The sequence below is a fragment of the Rhinolophus ferrumequinum genome, chromosome 14, assembly GCF_004115265.2.
Source record: "Rhinolophus ferrumequinum isolate MPI-CBG mRhiFer1 chromosome 14, mRhiFer1_v1.p, whole genome shotgun sequence".
Taxonomy (NCBI): Eukaryota; Metazoa; Chordata; class Mammalia; order Chiroptera; family Rhinolophidae; genus Rhinolophus; species Rhinolophus ferrumequinum.
This window is the reverse complement of record NC_046297.1, coordinates 8,103,734-8,126,196: the sequence shown is the minus strand read 5'-3', so window position 1 is coordinate 8,126,196 and position 22,463 is coordinate 8,103,734. Positions and strand designations below refer to the sequence as shown.

Here is a 22,463-nt window from a genome sequence, read left to right as displayed (position 1 = left end):
TTTCTTAAGATAGATCAATCAGCATTTTGTCAAGCCTCCCCAAAATGTTCTCATATGTTGAAAGTCACACATGAGGGTATGCAGCCACGAGCGAGATTTAGAAACTTCAAAACAAACTGCTCGGCACAGATGTTTTCTATTAATCTACTATTTCTTATCTTATCCAATCATTGCAGTTTCAAAGGATTCTTTACTTACACATGAAAAAGAAATGAGCAGTGGGATTGTGGCAGGTGTGGTGGCAGGGAGATGGATGTCATTCATGGTTGGCACACTGGCCTTAAGGAAAAGATTTGTCATCAAATTCTGTGCGGGTCACTTTCTAAAGCTCAATAACATGTATTTCACAGGGTTGTTATGTTGATACATTAAATATAAAAGTATTTATTAGTCAGTCTTTTGCTGTGATCCTTTTGTGCATCACACTACATGAAAATCCAGGGGCGTTATAGAAGTATTAATTGGGTGTTCTGGGATCTGAGAGGTTGGGTCTGGTCTTGGTTGGCCTCAGCTGGACCAGGCTGGACTCCAGGGTTTAGACTGGTTCAGTCCTACCGAAACTAAAGGAGAAACCACCACTGAGGAAGGCACCTTTCATGACAGAAGGCAGAAGCTCCAAGAGGGTGGATGGAAACTGCCAAGCCTCCAAAGGCCTAAGCTTCCACCCACATTCTATCCAGCAAAGCAAGTCCAATGGCTAAGGTCAAAGTCAATAACAAGAGAATTGTTGGCAAATAATTCAATCTAACACCAGCTATAATATGCTTGGTTTTCAATGAATGCTAAGAAAGAAAAGCTATGGCCTTGAAAAGTCACATTTTTACACCTAAAACGTCAAATTTTTATACCTAAATTCTAGTGAGTATATGTTAAATTTAATATTGTTTGTTATGAGTTTAGATTGTTAAGTATTTCTATTATATGAAAGAGTTTATATTTTTACCACTTCCTTACACCATATACGAGAACAAATTCAAAATGGATTAAAGACTTAAATGTAAGACCCAAAACCATAAAACTCCTAGAAGAAAATATAGGAAGTAAATTAGCAGACACTACCCTGAGTAATATTTTTACTGATATGTCCCCTTCAGCAAGGGAAGTAAAAAAAAAAAAAAAAAAAAAAAAAAAAAGATAAACATATGGGATTGCATCAAACTTAAAAGTTTTTTCACAGCAAAGGAAACCACCAATAAAACCAAAAGGCAGCCTACTGAATGGGAGAAGATATTTATCAATGATACATCTGAAAAGGAGTTAATATCCAAAATTTATAAAACACTTATTCAACTCAACACCAAAAAAGCAAACAAGCCAATTAAAAAATGGGCAGAAGACATGAAGAGACATTTCTCTAAAGAGGACATACAGATGGCAAACAGACATAAGAAAAAATGCTCAACCTCACTAATCATTAGAGAAATGCAAGTAAAAACCACAATGAGATATACCTCACACCTGTTCGAAGGGCTATTATCAGTAAATCAATAAACAACAAGTGCTGGCGAGGCTGTGGAGAAAAGGGAACCCTGGTGCACTCTTGGTGGGATTTCAGATTGGTGCAGCCACTATGGAAATCAGTATGGAGGTGTCTCAAAAAACTGGAAATGCAACTACTTTATGACCCAGCAATTCCACTCTTAGGTATGTATCCAGAGAAATCCAAGACACTAATTCGAAAATATATATGCACCCCTATGTTCACTGCAGAGCAATTTACAATAGCCAAGACTTGGAAACAACCGAAATGCCCACTGGTAGACTATTGGATTAAGAAACTGTGGTATATTTATACAATGGACTATTAGTTGGCTATAAAGAAGAATGAAATCTTACCATTTGCAACAATATGGATGGACCTAGAGGGTATTATGCTAAGTGAAATAAGTCAGATGGAGAAAGACAAATACAATATGATTTCACTTATATGTGGCATCTAAAGAAAAGAATAAACGAGCACAGTAAACAGGAAATAAAAGTTTATATTTTAAAGATCCTAGTATCTGTATTACCAGTGTAACTGATGCTTCCACGTAAAGAATAGGGTCTTCTCAAGTCTGAAAAAGAGATCTTGCTCTTAACTTTGGCTTTTCTTCAATGTTTTAGGGTCTCTGGGATTTTGGAGTATTGATAGAATATGTCTATATGAGGACGATTAGAGTGATTTCTCGGCAGAAGGAAGGGGGATATGAGATGAAACCTTGAAGGGCGGAGAGAGACATGCAGCAACTGGGAACGATGTTAGAATTTGGGAAAGAACTGGGGCAAAAGGCACAGAGACAGGAATGTTAAGGAGGCGGTAAGATGCCAAGACAGGAGCAGAAGCAAAAGGTACCTTCTGTGAACAGCAGTTACACAGTATTGCGGTTACGGACTTTTCAGATCTGTTTGTGAAAGCTGTTTATTTAACCATATTTCCTATTTGTTCCTGTGCTCTGTTTATTGTTTTAAAAAGCCATTATTTACCAAGGCCATTATCTTGTGGTTATTTGAAATTTTTTAGACCAAAGCATTTCTAAAATCTCTGTTAATTCTTGGACTTGTTCTCAGGAGAATAACTAGAGGTAACATATGACAAATGAAAAGTTGCACATTTTCTTCCACATGTGCAGGGTTTTCCCTACAGCCTACCTAGTTAAATTACATTTTCTTAACCCCTCCCATTATCTAGCGAAATGTGTTTAACATTCAAATACCATACACGCACATACAAACACAGTCGGACAATTAAGTTCGCGAACTCATCCTAGAAAAAGTGCTACATACCTCACTGCTGAATATCACTACGGTCACCTTCCAAGTACTCCCCTTGGGAAGCTATGCATCTATGCCAGCACCTAGTCCATCCTTTAAAGCAATTTTGGAACTTTTTCTGGAATGGCCATCGGAGCTGTCGACGTGTTATCCTTGATGTCCTGAATGTCATCAAAATATCTTCCTTTCAATATTTCCTTGATCTTTGGGTAAAGAAAGAAGTCACTGGGGGCCAGATCAAGTGAGTAGGGAGGGTGTTCCAATACAGTTATTGGTTTACTGGCTAAAAACTCCCCCACAGACAGTGCCGTGTGAACGGGTGCATTGTTGTGATGTAAGAGCCAGGATTGTTGGCGAAAAGTTCAGGTTGTCTAACTTTTTCACGCAGCCTTTTCAACACTTCCAAATAGTAAACTTGGTTAATTATTTGTTAACCAACAGTTGGTACAAATCCATAAAGAATAGACCCTCTGATATCAAAAAAGGTTAGCAACATTGTGGCAACCAGTTTGCAAACTTAATTGTCCAACTTCGTATATATCTTTCATATGTGTATCACTTTATATTTTATATATAATTGTTTAATTATGGAGGGTATATGTTTGCAGGAAAACACCAGGGATTTTACCTGTACCACTTTGCTAAACATATTCCTTAAAATTACCATTGAAAATGGACTGCAGGGTTTTTGCCAACTATTTCTTCGTGGGTGAGCTAGTGATAGTTGAGGAAGTTTCCTTCTTCTATTAGGATGAAAAGCCTATCTCTGACATTAATTCTGTAGATGACAGGATACATATTTTTCCTTTATAATGCTTGCCTTTCAACAGTCGTCCTGGTAAACCTGAAAGGCAGTGCTAATCCAGGCACACCTGGGTGCATTACTTCTGCAGATCTAGGAAGAAACGTGATCGATCACCAGAAAACCAAACGGCAGCCAGGCTTCTCAGCCCACTCTGGGGGTACTTCAAAGGTACTTCTTTAATTGTAAAAGTTTCTAGCATTACCTACTGCTGTGGATATTCTGACTTAAAGAAATTAAAATACATTGCTTCAACCGGGCTGGACAGTATGTATGAAGGAATGCCTCTTTTCCATGAGACCTGGATGGTCTGTGCTGTGATCTACAATGCTGCAGGTGCGAACACGGCACACGTGCCTCATCTGCGTATGCAACGTAAGGACGTTTATGGAAATACAAGCCATCACTAGATAAAACATACACAGCAGGACCCCAGTCAAGGACAGCATCATTCTGAAACACAACGGTTAATAAATATGGGACTTCTCGCTCTTTACGGTAGGAAACATCATTTTCCTGAGAATGTTCAGACATGGTATACTGAAAAGAATGAGTGGTTTGGAAGTGGATTGCCGCCTTCTTCTTCTTCTTCTTCTTCTTTTTTTTTTTTTTTTTAAAATTTGACATACATAAATTTGTCCAATTAATGGTGGAGGGCAGTGTTCCTCAAACTTTCCCAATGAAGAACCACTACTGATAGCGGGTCTGAAAATATTGTACACAACAGTACAACCAGCCTTGCCTGCTTTACATTTTCATATTAATCTCAATCGCCTGTCTGCTCTATAGATCATTTATAACATAACTGTTGGTTTCGATATAAGAAACTTCCCCTCCAAAAAGAAAAAAAAAGAAAATCCAGATGAAAATCATCCCTGGCATGCTGTCTTTGGTTTATTTTATGGATTTTAGGGTTGCTACCCACAGGCTTATATATTCAGGGATATGTGTGTACTTTTCTGAGAAATACAGAATATTGCAAAAATCCAAATTCAATTTTTCATTTAATATTCACTGTTAGTAATACCAAGATCACATAAACCAGATCTTTTTTCTCAAACAGCTTTTAGCATTGTTGGAGAGGTAAGACAAGTCCACGAATAGCTGTGATTTGTATAACAGAAACTGGTAACATTTAGAAGATCATGGCTGGCTGGATCCGTGAAAATCTTCGCGGAGAAAACTGATTAGGGTGTGAATCTTCAGAAAAGAATGAATGGAAGAGACTTCAAGCAGTGCCAACGGTCTCAAGAAAGACACAGAAGCATGCCCAGAAATCACTGAATTTTTTTTTTTTTCCAAGTGCACAGAGGGCAGCGCTGGTGGTAGAAGATCACTTACAAATGGTTTGCTGCATTTCGTGAAACTTAAGATAAATGACAAAATAGACCCTCTGCAAAATTAAAAAGAAACTTAAAGTAATTACTTTCCTATACATCAGGACACAGGTTAACGGGTTTGCAGGTTATGGCATCAACATGGATCTCAGCATTTATATTTTTAAATAATCTGGTTGAAGCATTTAACTATTGTAGATTAAAGAACACAGACATTTCTCTCTCTCTCTCTCTCTCTCCCCTGAAATTTACACTTTCTCCAGAACAAATTCTTAAAGAGTTTTAGCGTGATGACTACAAGAACTGCAGGCTCTTAATATAATCATTGCGATCTTTCTTCAAAAATTCACTCACTCCCTTGTCATAACATAACACAAAAATCCCTTCCAGCTGAATCAAAGAACTGATTGCAAAATGTAAAACAAAAAAAAAAAAGCTAGAAGATAACATCGATTTTGCTTCATGACTTTGGGATAGGGAAATATTTCTCCAACAGGCCACACACACGCACATCACTAACCACACAGAAAAAGACTGAAAAATTAGAACCTTCTGTTCATTAAGAGACATGATGAAAAGGCAATGACAGAAGAGGAATAAGATTCCTACAAATCAATAAGTGTTAGGATCCAGAGTTCTACTCCTAGCTCTATAGCCAATAAAAGAACAAAAAATGTAAATAGGTGTGCAAAAAGCCGTGTTACAGGAATGTTCTCAGTAGCATTATTTTCAACAGTCCTAAACTGGAAAAAAGTCTAATAGTCAACAACAGAATGGGTCAAGAAACTGGTATGTTCATCAAAGACAAAGGACGAATCACTGCCATGTATAACAACATGGACAAACCTTGCAGACACATGCAATAAAAGAAACAAAACACCAAAGAGGCCAGACAGCGGAATTGTCTACTGTATGGTTCCATTTCTGCCAAGATTAAAAACAAGAGAACCGATTTTAGGTAAGATGAACTATCGCTTACCTTCGGAGAGGATGCCCCAGAGGGAGACCCAAAGGAGGCTTCTGGGGATGGGTCTGTTCTCTCTCGGGTTCCGAGTGCCTTTCACACAGGTGTGTTAACTTTGTAAAATTTCACGGAGCTGTACACTCAAGAGAAAGACCACATGTGGCTTCCGTATACACGTATCACATGCACACACAGCTGACCCTTGAACAACACGGGTGGGAACTGCAGCGGGTCCACGTACACGCCAGTGTTTCTCCATAAGGACAGTTGGCCCTTCACATCCAGGCCTTTTGCATCCGGGGCTTCCACCAACGGCGGATTGAAAACAGCCTTTTCACATTCCCGGTCGGGTTCCCAGCCGTGGGTCTGAACTACTGGGTCCAAAATACTGTTTTCCATCCGCGGTTGGTTGAGTCAGTGGGTGCAAAGGGCAGACTGTGGATAAGTTTGGAGGCAGTCAAAAGTTAGCCTTGGCTGTTGGACTGTGTGTGGGTCGGTGCCCCCAACGCCTGCACTGTTCACCTGTCAACTGTATCTTCAGGTCCTGAGGCCCAGATGGATGGCTGCTTTGGATTAAGAATGGTGTCATGCAGGGAGTCATGTGGGGTCTCTAGTCCCACTCCCCACATAAGAACGCAGGACGCAGTGAGGCCAAAAAGGAACACCCACGGAGCCACAGATAGGAGAGTCACACCACTATAGTCTCGCTGGCGGCTGGATTGGAGACACAGGAAGCAGGAACCACACCATCTGCAACCTGTCATCCACTTCTCTCTGCCAACCAACCTCATTTGCTAGCTGCCATCTGCCGTGCTAGCTGCAATCCGCATTTGCCAGCTCAGCCACCATCTCCTTGCTAGCCCCCATTTGCTGCTAGCGTAGCCACGGCAGTTGCATTAGTGGCCAATGGCTCGCTGGTTATAGCTGACGGCCAACTAGCCACAGCTGATGGCCATCCAATCACAGTTGATGGCCATTTACTACCTGAGCCAGCACCTTTCCACGTGCGGCCGAGAGCCTGGAAACTGCACTCCTGGCTCGTCCCCACAAATGGAAACTGTGTCCTGTGATAAGTAGAATTGAATACTGTATCCCTTGTGAGAGGAAAATCCACTATGCTTTGCCAGAAATACTATAGATGGTTTTTTTTAATCATGTATATAGCCAGTTACTTCTATCTTCTATTGAAAAATTAAACTTTTAAACTGCACAGTAATTAAAAACATTAAATTTATAAAATAGCAACTAGAAAGCTGCTGCTTCAGTTCTTAAGACTTTAATATTTAACTCTTATCGAGTACTCTCTGTTTTAAGAGCTTTTTTGTATTAACTTATCTTAATACACAAAGTGACAAAGTGAGATATCTACTACTATTATTTCTCTTTTAAAAGGAAGGATCCAGGGTTCACAGAGGCCAAGGAGCATAATCAAGTTCCCACAACTAGTGGCACGTCATGAAACTCATCTGGGCATCTTAACTTAAAATTACACGCTGTGAAACACTGCACTACGTTGATTCCACCTCCCCAAACACAACACAAATTCCATTTTTACATTCCCCAGTGGAGGATGGACTTACTAAAAGCTGGCGCTAGAACAGCCAGTGCCTAGGCTTGAGCGTGAGGTCCGGGGTCACGAGGCTGGACAGTACGTGAAGTGCCTAGGGATGAATACACACCCACTTTTGCAAGTACCTGGATAGAAAACACGCGTCCAGGTATATTTAAAGATCGCTCCCAGATATGCACAAGCAGCGTGGAGAAAATATGACATTGCCCCAGGAAAGTATCCTCTGTGTAGAAGTGTATCTGTTAGGACGTTTTGAGCGGCAGGTCACGGAATACCCAAGTGATTGTGCCTTACACAACACGCTTAGTGTCTCTCATAGCCAGAAAAATGGATGTTAGGTGTTCAATGGTTGGTCAATGGCGGGCAAAGTCAGGCACAATCTGTCTTTCTGCTCAGTCATGATGCTAGGTCTCCATTCTCATGCTTGTGCCTCTCTTTGCACAATTATAGCTGCATCTTTAAATGTCACACACTTACCCATGAGCACCTGCAGGGACATTTTCTCCTTTTGCATCTCTTTTTCTCACAACTGAATACACATACCAACCCTCCTCCTCATCCCCAAATTCATTTCTTGTTTTCAGGAGCCAGGGTAGCATGGCACGTCCAATGCTAAGTCAGTCACTGGTAGAGGGGATGGATTGCTATCACTGGCTTTTTTTTGTTTTCCCCATTAGTTTCAGGTAAACAAAACAATGTAATAGTTAGGCATTTATCATTTCTATCCCTCACACAGTGACAGTCCCCCTCCCCCCATCCACTACCCCTCTGACATCGCACACAGCCATTACATTTCCACTGTCTCTATTCTGAATGCTGTACTCCACTTGTTGTAATTATTTATTTATACATATATATCTATATCTATATCTATCTATCTATCTATCTATCTATCTATCTATCTATATAATTGTAGTTGACATTCATTATTGTTCAGCTTCAGCTTCAGGTGTACAGCGCAGTGGTCAGGCATCTACATCATCCCTGAGGTGGTCTCCCTAATGAGACAAGTCACTGGCTTTTAACCAACATTCACCTCCTAGGGATGCCAATTTGACAGTCTGTGTGAAGGTGCACAGACAGCCCCAGTAGAAAAAGGGTGGGAAGATGGTTTGGGTTAGGCAACTAACCAGTGTCTGCCACAAGAAAGCAGTCATGCTAAAAACAACCAGGACTTTACAAGTAACCGCCTTAGCCACAAACCAAAGTGCCACTTTTACATGAATTCTGTGTGGAGAAGTATCCTTCTGTCTACATACAGATTTCTCAACAAATAAAAATGTGAACAGTACCATCTCTGAGTATTGGACACTATTGTGTTTTATTACTCTTCAAAATGGCATTTCCAACCTATATCTATATTAAATCAGTAATGATAAGTTATGGTATTGAAGTATTAATGCTTAATATACAGAGGGTGCCAAAAAATGCATACACATTTTAAGAAAGGAAAAAACTGTATTAAAATTATGCTGATGGTAACCACTTTGAGCACCTCTTGTTAACTGCAGAAGTTAAGCATGACTTGTATTCATCTTTTTGTATTCATCACAGTGAGTATTACAATTTTAATACAGTTTTTTCCTTTCTTAAAATATGTATACAGTTTTTTGGCACACTCTGTAATGAATGTTTAAATCATTCTTTTATATAAGAATATGACCTGCAGCATCAAATTGGATGCCAATAGAAACACTGAGACAAGGAATATGAGCTTGGACAATTAAGTTCGCGAACTCATCCTAGAAAAAGTATTACATACCTCATTGCTGAATATCACTACAGTCACCTTGGAAGTACTCCCCTTGGGAAGCTATGCACTGATGCCAGTGCCTCGTCCACCCTTTAAAGCAATTTTGGAACTCTTTCTGGAATGGCCATCAGAGCTGTCCTCGTATTACCCTTGATGCCCGAATGTCATCAAAATGTCTTCCTTTCAATATTTCCTTTTTCTTTGGGTAGAGAAAGAAGTCATTGGGGGCCGTATCAGAAGAGTAGGGAGGGTGTTCCAATACAGTTATTGGTTTACTAACTAAAATCTCCCTCACAGACAGTGCCATGCGTGAGCTGGTGCATTGTCGGGATGCAAGAGCCATGAATTGTTGGCAAAAAGTTCAGGTCGTTTTTGTCTTTTTCACACAGCCTTTTCAGCACTTCCAAATAGTAAACTTGGTTAACTGTTTCTCCAGTTGGTACAAATTCATAATGAACAATCCCTCTGATATCAAAAAAGGTTAGCAACATCGTTGCAATTAGTTCACAAACTTAATTGTCAGACCTCCTATATACTTTTTTTTTTTTTTTTGCCTGAGGAAAGGTTTGGAATTAAACCTTAAAACCAATCTTATTTTCTTTAATGTAAGCCTGTGGATGTATAATTGTGTACAATATATACAGAGTTTATAATGGAAACGAATATTCAAGAGTCAATGCATTTAATTTCATTTCTTTATCATCTTAATCGCCTTCTTCCCAAACTAAATTGTCTTCGAAAATATTTCAAGCAATGTTATTATTTTAAATTATTTTTGATACTCAGTATACTTTACAAGAGTATAGAAGCATGTTATTATTTTAAATTATTTTTGATACTCAGTATACTTTACAAGAGTATAGAAGCATGTTCTTTGTCAGCTGTGATAAATGATAGTTGTTTTACCACGAACTTTGGGGTCTTCCGTCAGTTTTCTGGAGGGAAAGCCAGTTTTCCAAAGCCTGTGCATGAGAGTTATAAATAATTACTTGTAAAGTACAAACCTTCACAGTCTTTTTGTGCTTAAGCTGCTAGGAAACTGCTAAGTTACACCTTCTGTGAAACTCCTATGCAGCCAAAACCTTTCACCTCTGTGCCCTTCTGATACTTGATGTCGCGGTCTTCTCTATGTTGAGAAGAAGCAAGTTCTCGTGTTCACCAGAGGCTTAGATCTGAAGTTTTAGGTTTGATAAAGTGTAGTTGGATGGTGGGAAGAGACAGCCAGCAGCTTGGGATGATTTGGGAGTTACCACTATCAGAAGGTTTTACTTTGTTGGATCAAATACTTTGTACTCTAGCATTTAGAGATAAAGAAAATTGAGATCTTGGTTCACTACAGAAGGGAAGTAAAGGTAAATGAATTAAATAAATGTTTCTTGATTTAAAAAAAAGGTACCTGTAGAAGCAACACCACACTCAGTAGGGTGAGCCTTTGTGAATTTGAAATTAGTAATTTTCCTACTCCAGATTATAGCATGAACAACGAGGAAACCCAGTCGCTCATTTCACTATCGAGTCTGGGTTTGCGTTTTCAGTTCCTATCCACGTAGCTGTGATAAATTAATTGAGGGTACACTTTATATCAACTGGATAAATGTCTACATTACCGGGAAAAGAAAAAGTGCTGTCGTCCCCCTGGGAAGCGAATGCCACATATTTTATGACTGAAGTGCGGCTCTCAACGGTCAGGCAATCCCGAGTCACAGATCCGCCATCGTTCTATGAGCCCCCTTCCCCCATCTGATCACCATCAAGGTTTAAAGGAGCCCCAAATAACAAGTTCTCAATTCTAGGCAATGGCTCTTGGAAACAGAAGCGATCCCCCGCCCCCAGCTTCCCTTCTGCATCTTCAAGAGCAAAGGTGCGAACACCGTCCCACTGCCTCTGCAAGCTCTCTGGGGCAGCTCCTCTTCTGTAAAAGTTGTTAAAGCCATTTTAGCATCTCGTCATGAAGAAACTAGGAGGAGGGGAGCTGTGAGGGGCGGGAAGAGTTGGGGCCCTCCTTGCATTCACCTCCCACAGGGTCCAGCGCCCGGGTCTCTGAATCCCAAAGCACACCCACACAGGCCAAGCGTGCTGGCTTCGCTGGGCCAGGGAAGAAGCTGGGCGGCGGGTCCTCTCTCCGGCGGGCATCTGTCCAGGGCTGCGAGAGTTGGGGGTGGGCGACGAGGGCGCTCACGTCACGTGCGCGCGCAGGGACCGCAATAAATGCCCCGGAGCTGGAGCGAACTGCGGAAGCGCTCGGCGCCTGGCTCTGCACCGCGGCTGCACGGAGCAGGAGCGCAAGGTCGCCGCCTGCCGCCACCGCGGGCTCTGCTTCTGTCCCCGCCCCTCGCCCTTGCAGATAGCGTTTGGAGACGCTGGGGAGCCCACCCCGGCCGGCTAACCAGGCTGCTCCCTTTCCACCCCAACTTCAGGCTCTAACTTTGGAGCGCTTTTCCTGCTCTTTGGTCCAGGTCCCAAAGGAACCGCGGAGGCCGAGGCTCGCGACCCGCTGCAGTCAGCGCCCGGTGGCCCAAGGACGCGCGGTGCCGGGTTCTTCCCGAAGGGGGTCTCTGTGTGCAGTGGTGCGTGGAGTGGACGGCTGCGGGAAGGCCGACGTCTCCTTGGGCTCTGCTCTCCTAGGGAACTTCACACTGGAGAGGTAAGGCCGTTTCGGAAACTCACCGCTGAGTCGTCAAGCTCCCACCTTGTACTATCCACCTTCTTTTTCTTCACCTCTACTTTTAAATAAAACCAACTTGTAGAGAAGGATCAGACGCCAGGGGTGGGCTCCTGGGAAAGCAGCGGCGATGGCGATTACCGGGAGCTGGTTCTTGTAAGTGACTTTGTGAGTTTCACCTCCTCCTCGCAGCGCGCGCTTTCCGCTGGGGTTAAGGGAGCCGTGTGCGCCCGGGGCCAGTGGGCACGAAAAGCTCGGAAGCTGCGGGTGAGCTGTCGGCTTTCTCCGGTGCGGGCCACAGGGTAGGCACACTTTCCAGGAAATAATAATGAGTTCTTGGCATGCGCCTGGAGAAGAGGTTTCTCCCACTGACCCGAACCATTCATTCGCGTTAGTTCTCTAAGCCCTCTGGTTGTACCCGTGGATATTTGTATGAATAACGTTTTGTACTTCTTTAAAGCGGTCACCTCAGTTTCAGCCTGTGCCGACATTCTGAATGTCTGTGAGCTGGAGAGAAAATATGCTGGGATAAAATAAAACCTTAAAACACAGAAACATGGACCTCTAGATTGATATAAAACATGCGAGGTAGGCAGTGCCCTTTCAAGCTGTATTTAATTACAGCCATGTAAAACCTTGTAATTCAAAAATTATTTTCAAGCTTTGGCTCTGTTGGGCTACTTTTGCCATTTATTTTTGGCCTCACGCATATCATCTTGGAAAATACAGTAGTCTATTTTGTGGAAATAATACACTGTGAAAAGTCCCCTGGAGGAAAAACGTGTTGGAGATAAGGTATTTCAAAAGTGCAGTGTCCATTTGCTGGCATTATATAGACAAGTCAAACTGGCACAGTCCCTTTTGTAACTTGTTTTACTTCTGTTCTTAGAAAATTAATACGTGCCTAGATTTTCACCTTAATCGCACTGCATGTCGTTATAGCCCAAAGGAGTGGAAGAGCCTGTCTTGGAGATTTTCCTGGGGAAATCCTGAGATCGTTCATTATGAAGTGTACCGCGCTTGAGTGGCTGAGAGTGACCACAGTGCTGTTCATGGCTAAAGCAATTCCAGCCATGGTGGTTCCTAATGCCACTGTATTGGAGAAACTTTTGGAAAAGTACGTGGATGAGGATGGTGAGTGGTGGACAGCCAAGCAAAGAGGGAAAAGGGCCATCTCCGACAATGATGTGCACAGTATCTTGGACCTTCATAATAAACTGCGAAGTCAGGTGTATCCGACAGCATCCAATATGGAGTACATGGTAAGGAACATTTTCTGATGGTATGTACAAAGAAATGTTTTTTGATACTTTCAGCCTGCCTGGTTGAATTCCCTCGTGCTACTATTTCCTCTTTTACCGTGTGTCTTGTATGAAATAAAAAAAAAAAAAAAGAAAGATTTTCTTCGACAGAGCATCTTCCTCTGCATAGTCTTTCATTGGTGTCCCTTTCATTCTAAGAGCTCGAGGGTTTAGTAGTAGAATTAGCTTCCTTTCGATGCAGTGTTCCTACTAAGTGCTCTAAATTCTACTCTTACCAGGAAGATTCCGAACCTGAAAATGCTGAACGGCCGGTGTATTTGCTTATAAATGACTTACCGTGTTTCCCTGAAAATAAGACCGGGTCTTATATTAATTTTTGCTCCATTAGGGCTTATTTTCAGGGGATGTCTTATTTATTTCATGTACAACCATCTACATTTATTCAAATACAGTCACGTCATCTTCTGGAACATCGTCATGACGTACTAAGTGCGTCCCTCCGTCTGGCTGAGATCTTAACAGGGGCTTATTTTCGGGGTAGATCTTATTTTTGGGGAAACACGGTAGTAGGACAACTATCCCTAATTCCTAATTAATGGAACCTTCTTATGAATGGTGGATCTGAAATATCAGGAACCAATAATTTGAAGAAGCTTTCTGGATTGCTGTTGATACATATTTTTTTTTTTTCCAAGTAGGCAATGTTCCTTACGGTTCTGTGAATGACATATTGTAAAGGGTACATTTCTGTGGTTGCTTTGTCAAGGAGTACTTGGCATTGGCTTTTTTTTTCCCTCTTCTGGATTTATTTGTGGACTTTGAAGTGTGACAGCAAGCTGGGGCAAAGGATTAACAAAAATATGTGACGTATCCTTAATAACCTTATATTTACTCTTAGAGTAAATTAAATTAGCAAGTTTGGGAAACAGAATTACTTTTTAAAGAGTATTAACATATAACTCATTAATATACTACTTCATACCTTAAATATTTAGAAAAATTTTCAAACAAATCTCTTCTGCTACTTGCATGTACTAGCAAAGACTGATAATACATAATTATTGGTGATAGCAAACTTATTTAATGAATATTAGGAATGGCATTTCTCCTTGTACACACTGCAGGGTGCAGTTAATTTTATGCATTCTGGTTTTTCTTTTTTCCTGCATTTACGTTAGGTTTGATGGGTTATTCTCTGTTTAGGTGACTTTCATGGCAACGTGGGAGTTTAAAATTCACATTATCCATTGCAAAATAGGACATTATATTATTTTAACTTTTATTGGAAAAATATTTTACTCTAAAGTGACTCAAGAGAACTCATCAGAGATTCTCATCAGAGAACTCAAGAATTCTCTGTAGCACTCAAGAGAACTCATCAGAGATTAAGAACTGGGGCGCAGCAATCAGCCTGTGTGAGTTTGAATTCTGACGCTGACACCCATTAGCTATGTGACTTCGGGCAACTTACTAATTTGTCCGCACTTCAGTTTCCTCCTGTCCAGTATGCATACCCACCTCTGAGGACTGTCTTGAGGGTTGAATGGGATGTAAAGTTTACCTCGTTTTCAGGCATAATGCAAGGTCTCATTAAATATTAATAAGACACATAACTAGTTTAATGTCTCCAAATATTGTTTAAATGGAATATCTAAGTAAATTGTTACCTCTTTTCAAAATTCTGTGCAGGAAATGGCATCTGTAATGTCTCCCATTTCTGCTTTCTGTGTATCTTAAAGCATTTGTTCCAAAGTAAAAAAAATTCTATGACTTCTTCATCTGTGAGCTTTCAAACAGAAAGAGCCAAATATGGGACCTTGCCAAGTAGGCCCCTGTATGCTTATTCTGCGTGGATAAGTATTCAGTTACTTTTTTATTTAAAATAAGGAAGAACTTGGGAGTTGAAACCCACCAAGAGAAATCTGAGAATATCTGTGTGTGTTTTAAGTAACATGGAAATACTGAAAGAACAGTTTTGTGACTCGTGTTTAGGTCTGACTTCCAAAGAAAATAACTGTCTATTGTATGATGTCTGGTCTGGGGTGTTTATATGACTTTCTGTTTAGTTTCACTGGTTTCATTCTATCCTTGAAATGGAGATTCAGAAAGCAGCCAGGGCTTATGTTGTGTTGCCCTTAGATACTGTTAGCCCTGGAATGGTGTGTTGGCCATTCCTTGGGCTGCAAAGTTCAATGCCCAGCTGTAATGCTGGCACACATTTTCTAGAATACATATTTAAGGGCAAGTCTAAAGGAACAATACCAGTTTATTCCAAATACTGTTGTTTTATGTATTCCATGATAATATAAGTACAGATGTTGATCAACCTTGTGGAAATGGTTTATTCAAATAGTTACTTATAGTGAATTTATTCTGAGAAAATAAAATGAAAAGCTGGCTAAAGAGCTGTTTCCTGTAAAATCTGCAATGCCGGATGATAAGTGCCACCACATTTGGCCACTGATACTCTCATACATCATATTACATTAAAAGTTTGAATAGCCAGTTCCATTATTTACATTTGGTGCTTATTTTGGTCTATTTGTCCTTGAACCTATGGCAGCCAAGCCAAATGCACGTTTGGTGACATCACATCCCTATCCCTACTCTTATATTCAATTAATAAGGTTAAAAAGTGACTCTGGAAAGCTACATCCTCCTTTGAAGAGCTTATAGATTGAGAAGAAAGACCAGACATATTTGAAAATTTTCAAGTAAGCAAAGAAAATGCAATTCTGTGTACGTGTATGAATAGTGCCCATGGAGCACAGAATGATGGCATCTGCCTAATGGCGAGAGTCCCTCAGTGGGGACCATGATGTCTGTGTTGTCCCTGGCAGGTGGTCAGGACCCTGCATTGTGGCAAAGGGTAGGGGGCATATCTCAATTAGAGGAAGTGGAATAGACAGATGTGGGCTGGCAGGCTGGGTGTGGGGAACTAGAGGCAGATTCGGCTGATGAAAGCACAGACCTGTGGCAGAATCAGGAAGGGGAGAAATAAGTTCGTGATGATAGAAACCGGTGATCCTAAGGAGAGAGATGACCTGCATTTAATGGAGGGTAAATGGAGAAACTGGAGCTTTTGGGTCATCAAATGGGCCTGTTGCTGAAGAGGCAATGGGTGACTGAGGAGAACAATACTGCCTTTGTTTCACCTTTTGTCTCTGCTGCTTCCTTGTATGTGAGCTCTGACAGTCAGCACTCAGGGCCCTGCTTCATCGTGGGTGAAATCGGTGTAAGAATACGAACCCCACGTGCTATAGGGAGAGAACACATTTGAGCTGTTGAGCATACTCTCTTTCTTCACCCCTTTCCTTTCTGTGGGTTTGAAGACCCCATCTCCTGGTTCTTTCATTGTCCTGGTTATTACGTCAACATGTTGTTTCCTGATCCCCTCTTAAAACTTTGTTCCCTGAGCCTTTACCTTTGGCCCCTTCCCATCCTTCGGGACCCACACCTTTGACTTTAAATACCAAGTATGTATTGGTGGCTCCATAGTCTAACTCTATCCTACAATTCTCTTTGAGCTTCATTTTCATATTTCCTATTGCTACCAGGTCATCTCTGTGTAATATTACTCTACAGTTACTTCAAGCCTGGGATGTCTACAAAGAAAACAAACTGCCTTACCTTTTCCCTCCACTCTTGCCTGTCATCCTACTTCCGTTCCTGGATTCTTTCTCAGTGAAGGTCCTCAAAGTCGGCTCAGGTTTCTAAGGAAGAAAAGACAAATCAGGAAACTGGTGAGCACAGCCTCACTTCCTGCCTTGCTCTCATTCCCTCTACCCACTTCCACATAACATACACACACGTATCTAGAGAGACACAATGACTTGCCAAGTTCTGTAGGTTCTGTCTCAGAAATGTCTTTTGGACCATCTCTTCTATTTCACCGTAACCTCTGCTCATTATCTCACCCCGAGATGGGTACCACAGCTTTCCCCGCAGCGGGCGACACCAATCTATTCCTACTTTATTCCACTGTAGCCCACCTTCCTCACTGTTACTAAATCTTTCCTTTCCCTCAAACAAATCTGGGGTGTTCACCAGCTGTATCAAACTGCTGCTTCTCAAAGCCCACTCGGATCAGCTTACACCAGGGAGCACGGCCAGTCCAGTGCCCCTGGCCCTCCGCTCCCTTGTGTATATTTGAATCTGTGTGTGCACTGAACTGCTCACTCCTGCAGACGGCCTCACTGCCCCTGCTTCTGCATCTCCTCGCTCGTTCCGTTTCTTCTGTGCCCAGAACGCCTGTCTCCTGACAAGACGAAGCGCTAACATCTTTCTGTAAAGCTTTTTCTGGTGGGTGCACCCACTCCCCTGCCTTCCTCTGTGCTCCTAAAGTATTTTTGTCAACGCTATTTACAGTATTGACATTTTGTTGCAATGAAATATTTACGCCTATTTTCCTTTCCAAGACTTTGAATTCCTAGAGGGTACGGAAGGATGGTACCTTATTTCTCTTTATAACCCTGTGCCTCATGCACAGAAGTACTCAGTAAATATGTGTTGATGGAATAATGTTGAATGCTCAGTAAATATGTGTTGAATAAAGGGATGAATTGGCAAGTTTATATATGAGATAAATGTAGAGGACAGGTGAGAAAGAGGAATTAAAATAATACAAGTTCACCAACACCAGAGATACTGACTTGGAATTTGCAAATACAAGGAAGGAATAAATAACTAACTAAATAAATGGTAGGAAGGAATAAATGTTTCAAATAATTCAGAATTTTTCCCTTATTCTAAAAAATATTCATGGCGTACTAAAAATTCTTCTGTAATATAGAGTTCTTGAGATAATAGTAAAAATATTCAAATGTTCTGGAATTTACATAATGAGTAATAAAATGCATTAATGGGTATTTACCTCTTGATACAAATATTTGACATAGAGCCTCAAAGACATTATAGATTGACTATAATCAAAAATCGTTCACTGTGGTACAAAGTGTACTGAAATCTGGATTGTGCTTTAGCAACCAAGACACTTTACCAAAAAAGGACACATGGACCAATTACATAAGCCATTTTCCACCATTATAACTATGTCCACGTCTTTTAGAGACTGCTGACAGACACTGCGGGAGGGTGGGTGGCTCTGCCTGTTTGCTGTCACCTCACATGTGGGCGAGACTATGGGCAGAAGCTTGGCACAGTTTTCCAAATGGAGAACAAAATACAGCGGGATGCCTCGCCTTTTGCCAGGCAACCAGTGGTACTTCCAGCCCGGGATGGCTTGGGTCCAGTTTGTCACTTACCTTCTTTCTAAGGCCATGCTTCATACTGGAAATAGAATTTTTCTTTTTCTTTTTCTTTTTCTCTTCTGTGCTTCCGTACAGCAGATAATTCCAGAAACTAGACATAGGACCACCTCATTTGCAGGGTGATGCTCATGTGGGTTTTGCCATATTTCTGACTGTCTCTAGCCTGAATCCAATCCTGAAAAAGTGTCCTTTAGCTTGTAAGTTGCTCTGTTTACTCTCATGCATCCATATTTTCTGACATTATCTGTCACAAGTGTCATATGTACAAGAGTAAACGAGATTGTGAAATGATGGCCCGATCACTCATTTATTTACCCAAAGCTCAATGTTTACACATTTCTTATCTTGCTAAAAGTGGCAGGAATTCACTGTGATTAAGGTTTTATTGCAACTCCTGATTCCTAAGATGATAGTTTTCTTTCCGTATACTGACACTTACCTGGTAAGTCTCAAAAATTTCAAAGCTATTTGCACTAAGAGGTACGTGGAATATCTGGGTTCAAAGAATATTATCATTATGTAAAGTTATTAAGGCTTTTTAATTATATATTTAAAATGGCTTATTTTATTTTCCTAAAGTGTTTTTATTTTCCTTTAATAATATGGTTTAGGTACAATAAAGTTATGTTTTAATTATCTTGATCTACAGAATTTAAAAGTTTACAAAATCTTAGCTGGAATAGATAGTGGTGTTTTTTTTTAAAAGACATTGACACTTTAAAATTAATGTATTTTTCTTTTTGGAAGTTACACTGTAGGTGGCAATACCTACAGGAAGAAAATGACATTACCATCCAGTTCTATTGAATTTAGTAATTACCCCTGGAGTTTAGTAAGTACCCTGGGAGATTAAATGTTCCTCCTTAAATGTAAGCGGCAAATCTAGGATCTTAGCGAGACAGAAGCAAGGTAGTTTTAACAGGAGAATGGAACACCCACCACCAGAAAAATGCCAGAAAATTGTGAAATTGTTACTGTTATTTATTCCTCCCAGTTGTTAGGAGTTTACCGTATGCCAGGCACCATGTAGAGCTTAGCAGTACACAACAAACATTCTTGCTTGCTTGGAATCGTTGGGAAAGACCCTGACTCTCCAAATTCAGCGAGAGGCCCATGTAGCTGACACAGCGTGAAGATGCAAAGTGATGTAGGAAATGAGGTCAGGAAGTTGACTGAGGAGGGTGGATACAGGTTGCTGTCAAGGCTCCCATTTAGTCTAAGTGCTAAGAAGGTGTTTAAGCCATTGGAGGAGAGGAACAGCGTGATCTTACTTGCACTTATTCAGAACCATTCTGGCTTTATTGAGAACAGACTTTAGGTGAGACAAAGGTGTGAGCAGAGAGAAAGGCTATTGCAATCATCCAACAGTTGATGGTGGGGTGGTAGCCGTTAAGGTGGGGAGAGGTGGCAAGAGTAGGAATACACACTAAAGCCCCTTTGTAATCACAACAGCAATCAAAATTCAAGGAAGCCTTGTTGTAGGACAGATGACATTGGCTTGGACAGCCAGGCAGCCCGTAGGCTGGGAGTTCCTGCATCTCTTCCAAGACCTAAATCCACCCAAACCCTGACTGCACTTTTTTGAAAACCAGTGGCAGTTTCCATGCTGGTTTAAATATCAATGAGGAAGATTCTGGATCTTTCAATTTATAGTGACTTCCAGAATGGTTACAGAGATGCTGGAAATTGCCCGGTTACTTGATATCCATTTGGCTTAGCCAACTCCAAGACGTTAGAGGAGTTGGAACCAACCTCTCTCTGCCTCTTCACTTCCCAGGACAAGGATGCCTCCTGTTTTCCCCCATGCTCCATCCTCCCCTCCCAAAAGCCAGTCTACTCTCACTCCCTCCATAAACAACAGAAGATGAGAACTTCAGCATGAGGAGCAGAACAGGACAGTGGCCCAGTTCCTGTTCGGTCATTACCATTTGCCAAGTGAAATGGAAAGCCATTGGAAAATTTCTTGCAAGAGATTGACTTGGTCTTACTCCCAGTTTCATAAAATTACTCTGTGTTATGAAGAGTGGTCTGAAAGAGGGCCAACGCTGAAAGCAGAGAGACAGTGAGAAAGCCATCGCTATATCTGAGTGAGAGATGGTGGTGACCGGGCCCCGGGTGGTAGTGGTAAAGATGGAGAGAGGTGAGGAGTTTCAGGGTATGCTTTGATGGCATTGTTGATGGTTGTGTGGATAGCAGCAATGTGAAGGGTGAAGGATAAGGAAGAATCTGGGATGTTCTCAGGGTTTTACTTAAGCGCATTGGTGGATAGTTGAAAGACTTGCAGGAAAATCTGACAGGAGGAGGGAAGGATAAAACCACGCATTCCTTTCTGGCCAAGCTTAGATTGTGATGCCAGGTCATCCCCAACTGAGTTTAGTGGCCACCAGGGAGGTGGGCCTTGAGATAAAAATGTGGAAATCATGTCGCTGTTATTAGGAACCATCTTAACTTACCTGACTGAACAAACTCAGCCAAGGAGAAGATTTTGAAGGACAAGGGCAGAAAGTCTTGGATTGAGCCCTGGGGCTCGGCAATATATAGAGGGTGAGCAGAAAAGAAAAGCTGGCGAGGGAATCTGGGAACAAGTGGCCAGCAAGGATGGAGGGAAAGACAGGGTAGACCGGTGCCCCAGAATCCAGGAGAAGAGAGTTCAAGGGCAAAGCCAGTGCATCTGTATCGCTGAGAAGCTGAGTAAGATGAAGAAGAAAAGCTAACAGTGGTCACACCAAAACAGAGGCCGCTGGCGAAGTTGGTAGAAGAGCCATTTCAGCGGTGGAGTATGACCGGAAGTCTTGTTGAAGTAAGAAGAGAATGGGAGGTGAGGAAGTGGAGAAGGAACTTCAATTCCTCAAGGTGATGTTGCAGTGAAGGAGATCGGAGAAACAGAACTAGCTATTGTTAGAGGGGAATATGGGAATTGTTTTGTTTTTAAAGAGATTGTTTGCAGGTTGATGGGAATGAAGACGTTGAGAAAGCACTTGGCGTGGGAGGGAGAAAATATAACTACAGAGTCAGTTCATTTATTGTAACAGGAAGGACTGAGGCTGTAGGTACAGAAAGAAGTGGCTGGGTACATTTCATGAGTAAAAGAGAAGATTTTCATGGGGATGCTTCTGCTTTAACCAGCGAAGTATGGAGCAAAAGCATCAGCTGAGACTGAGAGGGCAGGAATGAAGGGGTGGGAGGACAGGACATTACGAAATGGTCATTTTGGAGACATGCATAAAGGTCTTTGTGGAGTCAAATGTATGAACCGTTTCTGAGGTTAAGTTCATTTTGTTCACAATGCTTCAAGTTAAAAAACTTAATAGATATGGAAGAGATTTACTATAGTATGTCAAGGTATTTCCAAAATACAAGGGGACTGACAGTAATGATGGCTTCTGTGGGTTGCCTTTGGCCACACCACTCTTCTCAGCCAATGGAGATGAGACGGTTACAAGCATGTGAGTGGGGGTGCGATTTTTAAAGTATTCAGATAGTACATAATGTATATCAAGTGCAGAAACAGATACTGACTGAACAGTGTGTTTGAGGTTCCAATTGCAAACTGAATGCTAGATACAGATAATTGTATATGGGAACTCTAAAAATTAAATTACGGAACTGACCCAAATATGTGACTTGAGTTAGTGGGTTACTAAACTTACTAAAGATAAGAACCTGGAACTGTGATCTGGGAATTTTTTTATTTATTTTTTTACCCTTTTAACTAGTTCACAGAATCAGTAAGCTGTGATTAACTCAACTATTTGCATATAACTTATTGGGGAAACACAACCCATTTTCTATATTGGCAACCTCAAAGACAAAATATGAATACGGACACAATATACGTAGTAAGCTGTGCATACTTTATATTTTAAGTTTTTAACCAAAGAAAATTTTGAAACCAATCATCAGGAAATTAAGGATAGTGATTGTTTCTCATGGAAAAGCAGGTAGGTAGGATTTGGGAACCAGAAATAAGGGACACTTTAGTTGATCACCACCCTGACTTGAATGTGAACCCCTGGGAATCTTGTTGCATTTTGCTTCAATAGGTCTTGGTGGACCCTGATAGTCTGCATTCCTAATGAGCTTCCGGAT

At 41.3% G+C, this 22,463-nt stretch overlaps 1 protein-coding gene across 1 annotated transcript in view; it reads left to right on the top strand.

Annotated features, from left to right (window-relative positions):
• The first annotated feature begins 11,434 nt into the window (after window positions 1-11,434).
• Window positions 11,435-22,463, top strand: part of CRISPLD1 (cysteine rich secretory protein LCCL domain containing 1) — a 39,566-nt gene continuing 28,537 nt past the window's right edge. Inside the window, exons 1-2 of the mRNA XM_033126441.1 lie at window positions 11,435-11,824; window positions 12,785-13,104. Of these exons, the coding sequence (XP_032982332.1) occupies window positions 12,847-13,104 (258 nt within the window). The 5' untranslated portion in view covers window positions 11,435-11,824; window positions 12,785-12,846. The remainder of the gene's footprint in view (window positions 11,825-12,784; window positions 13,105-22,463) is intronic.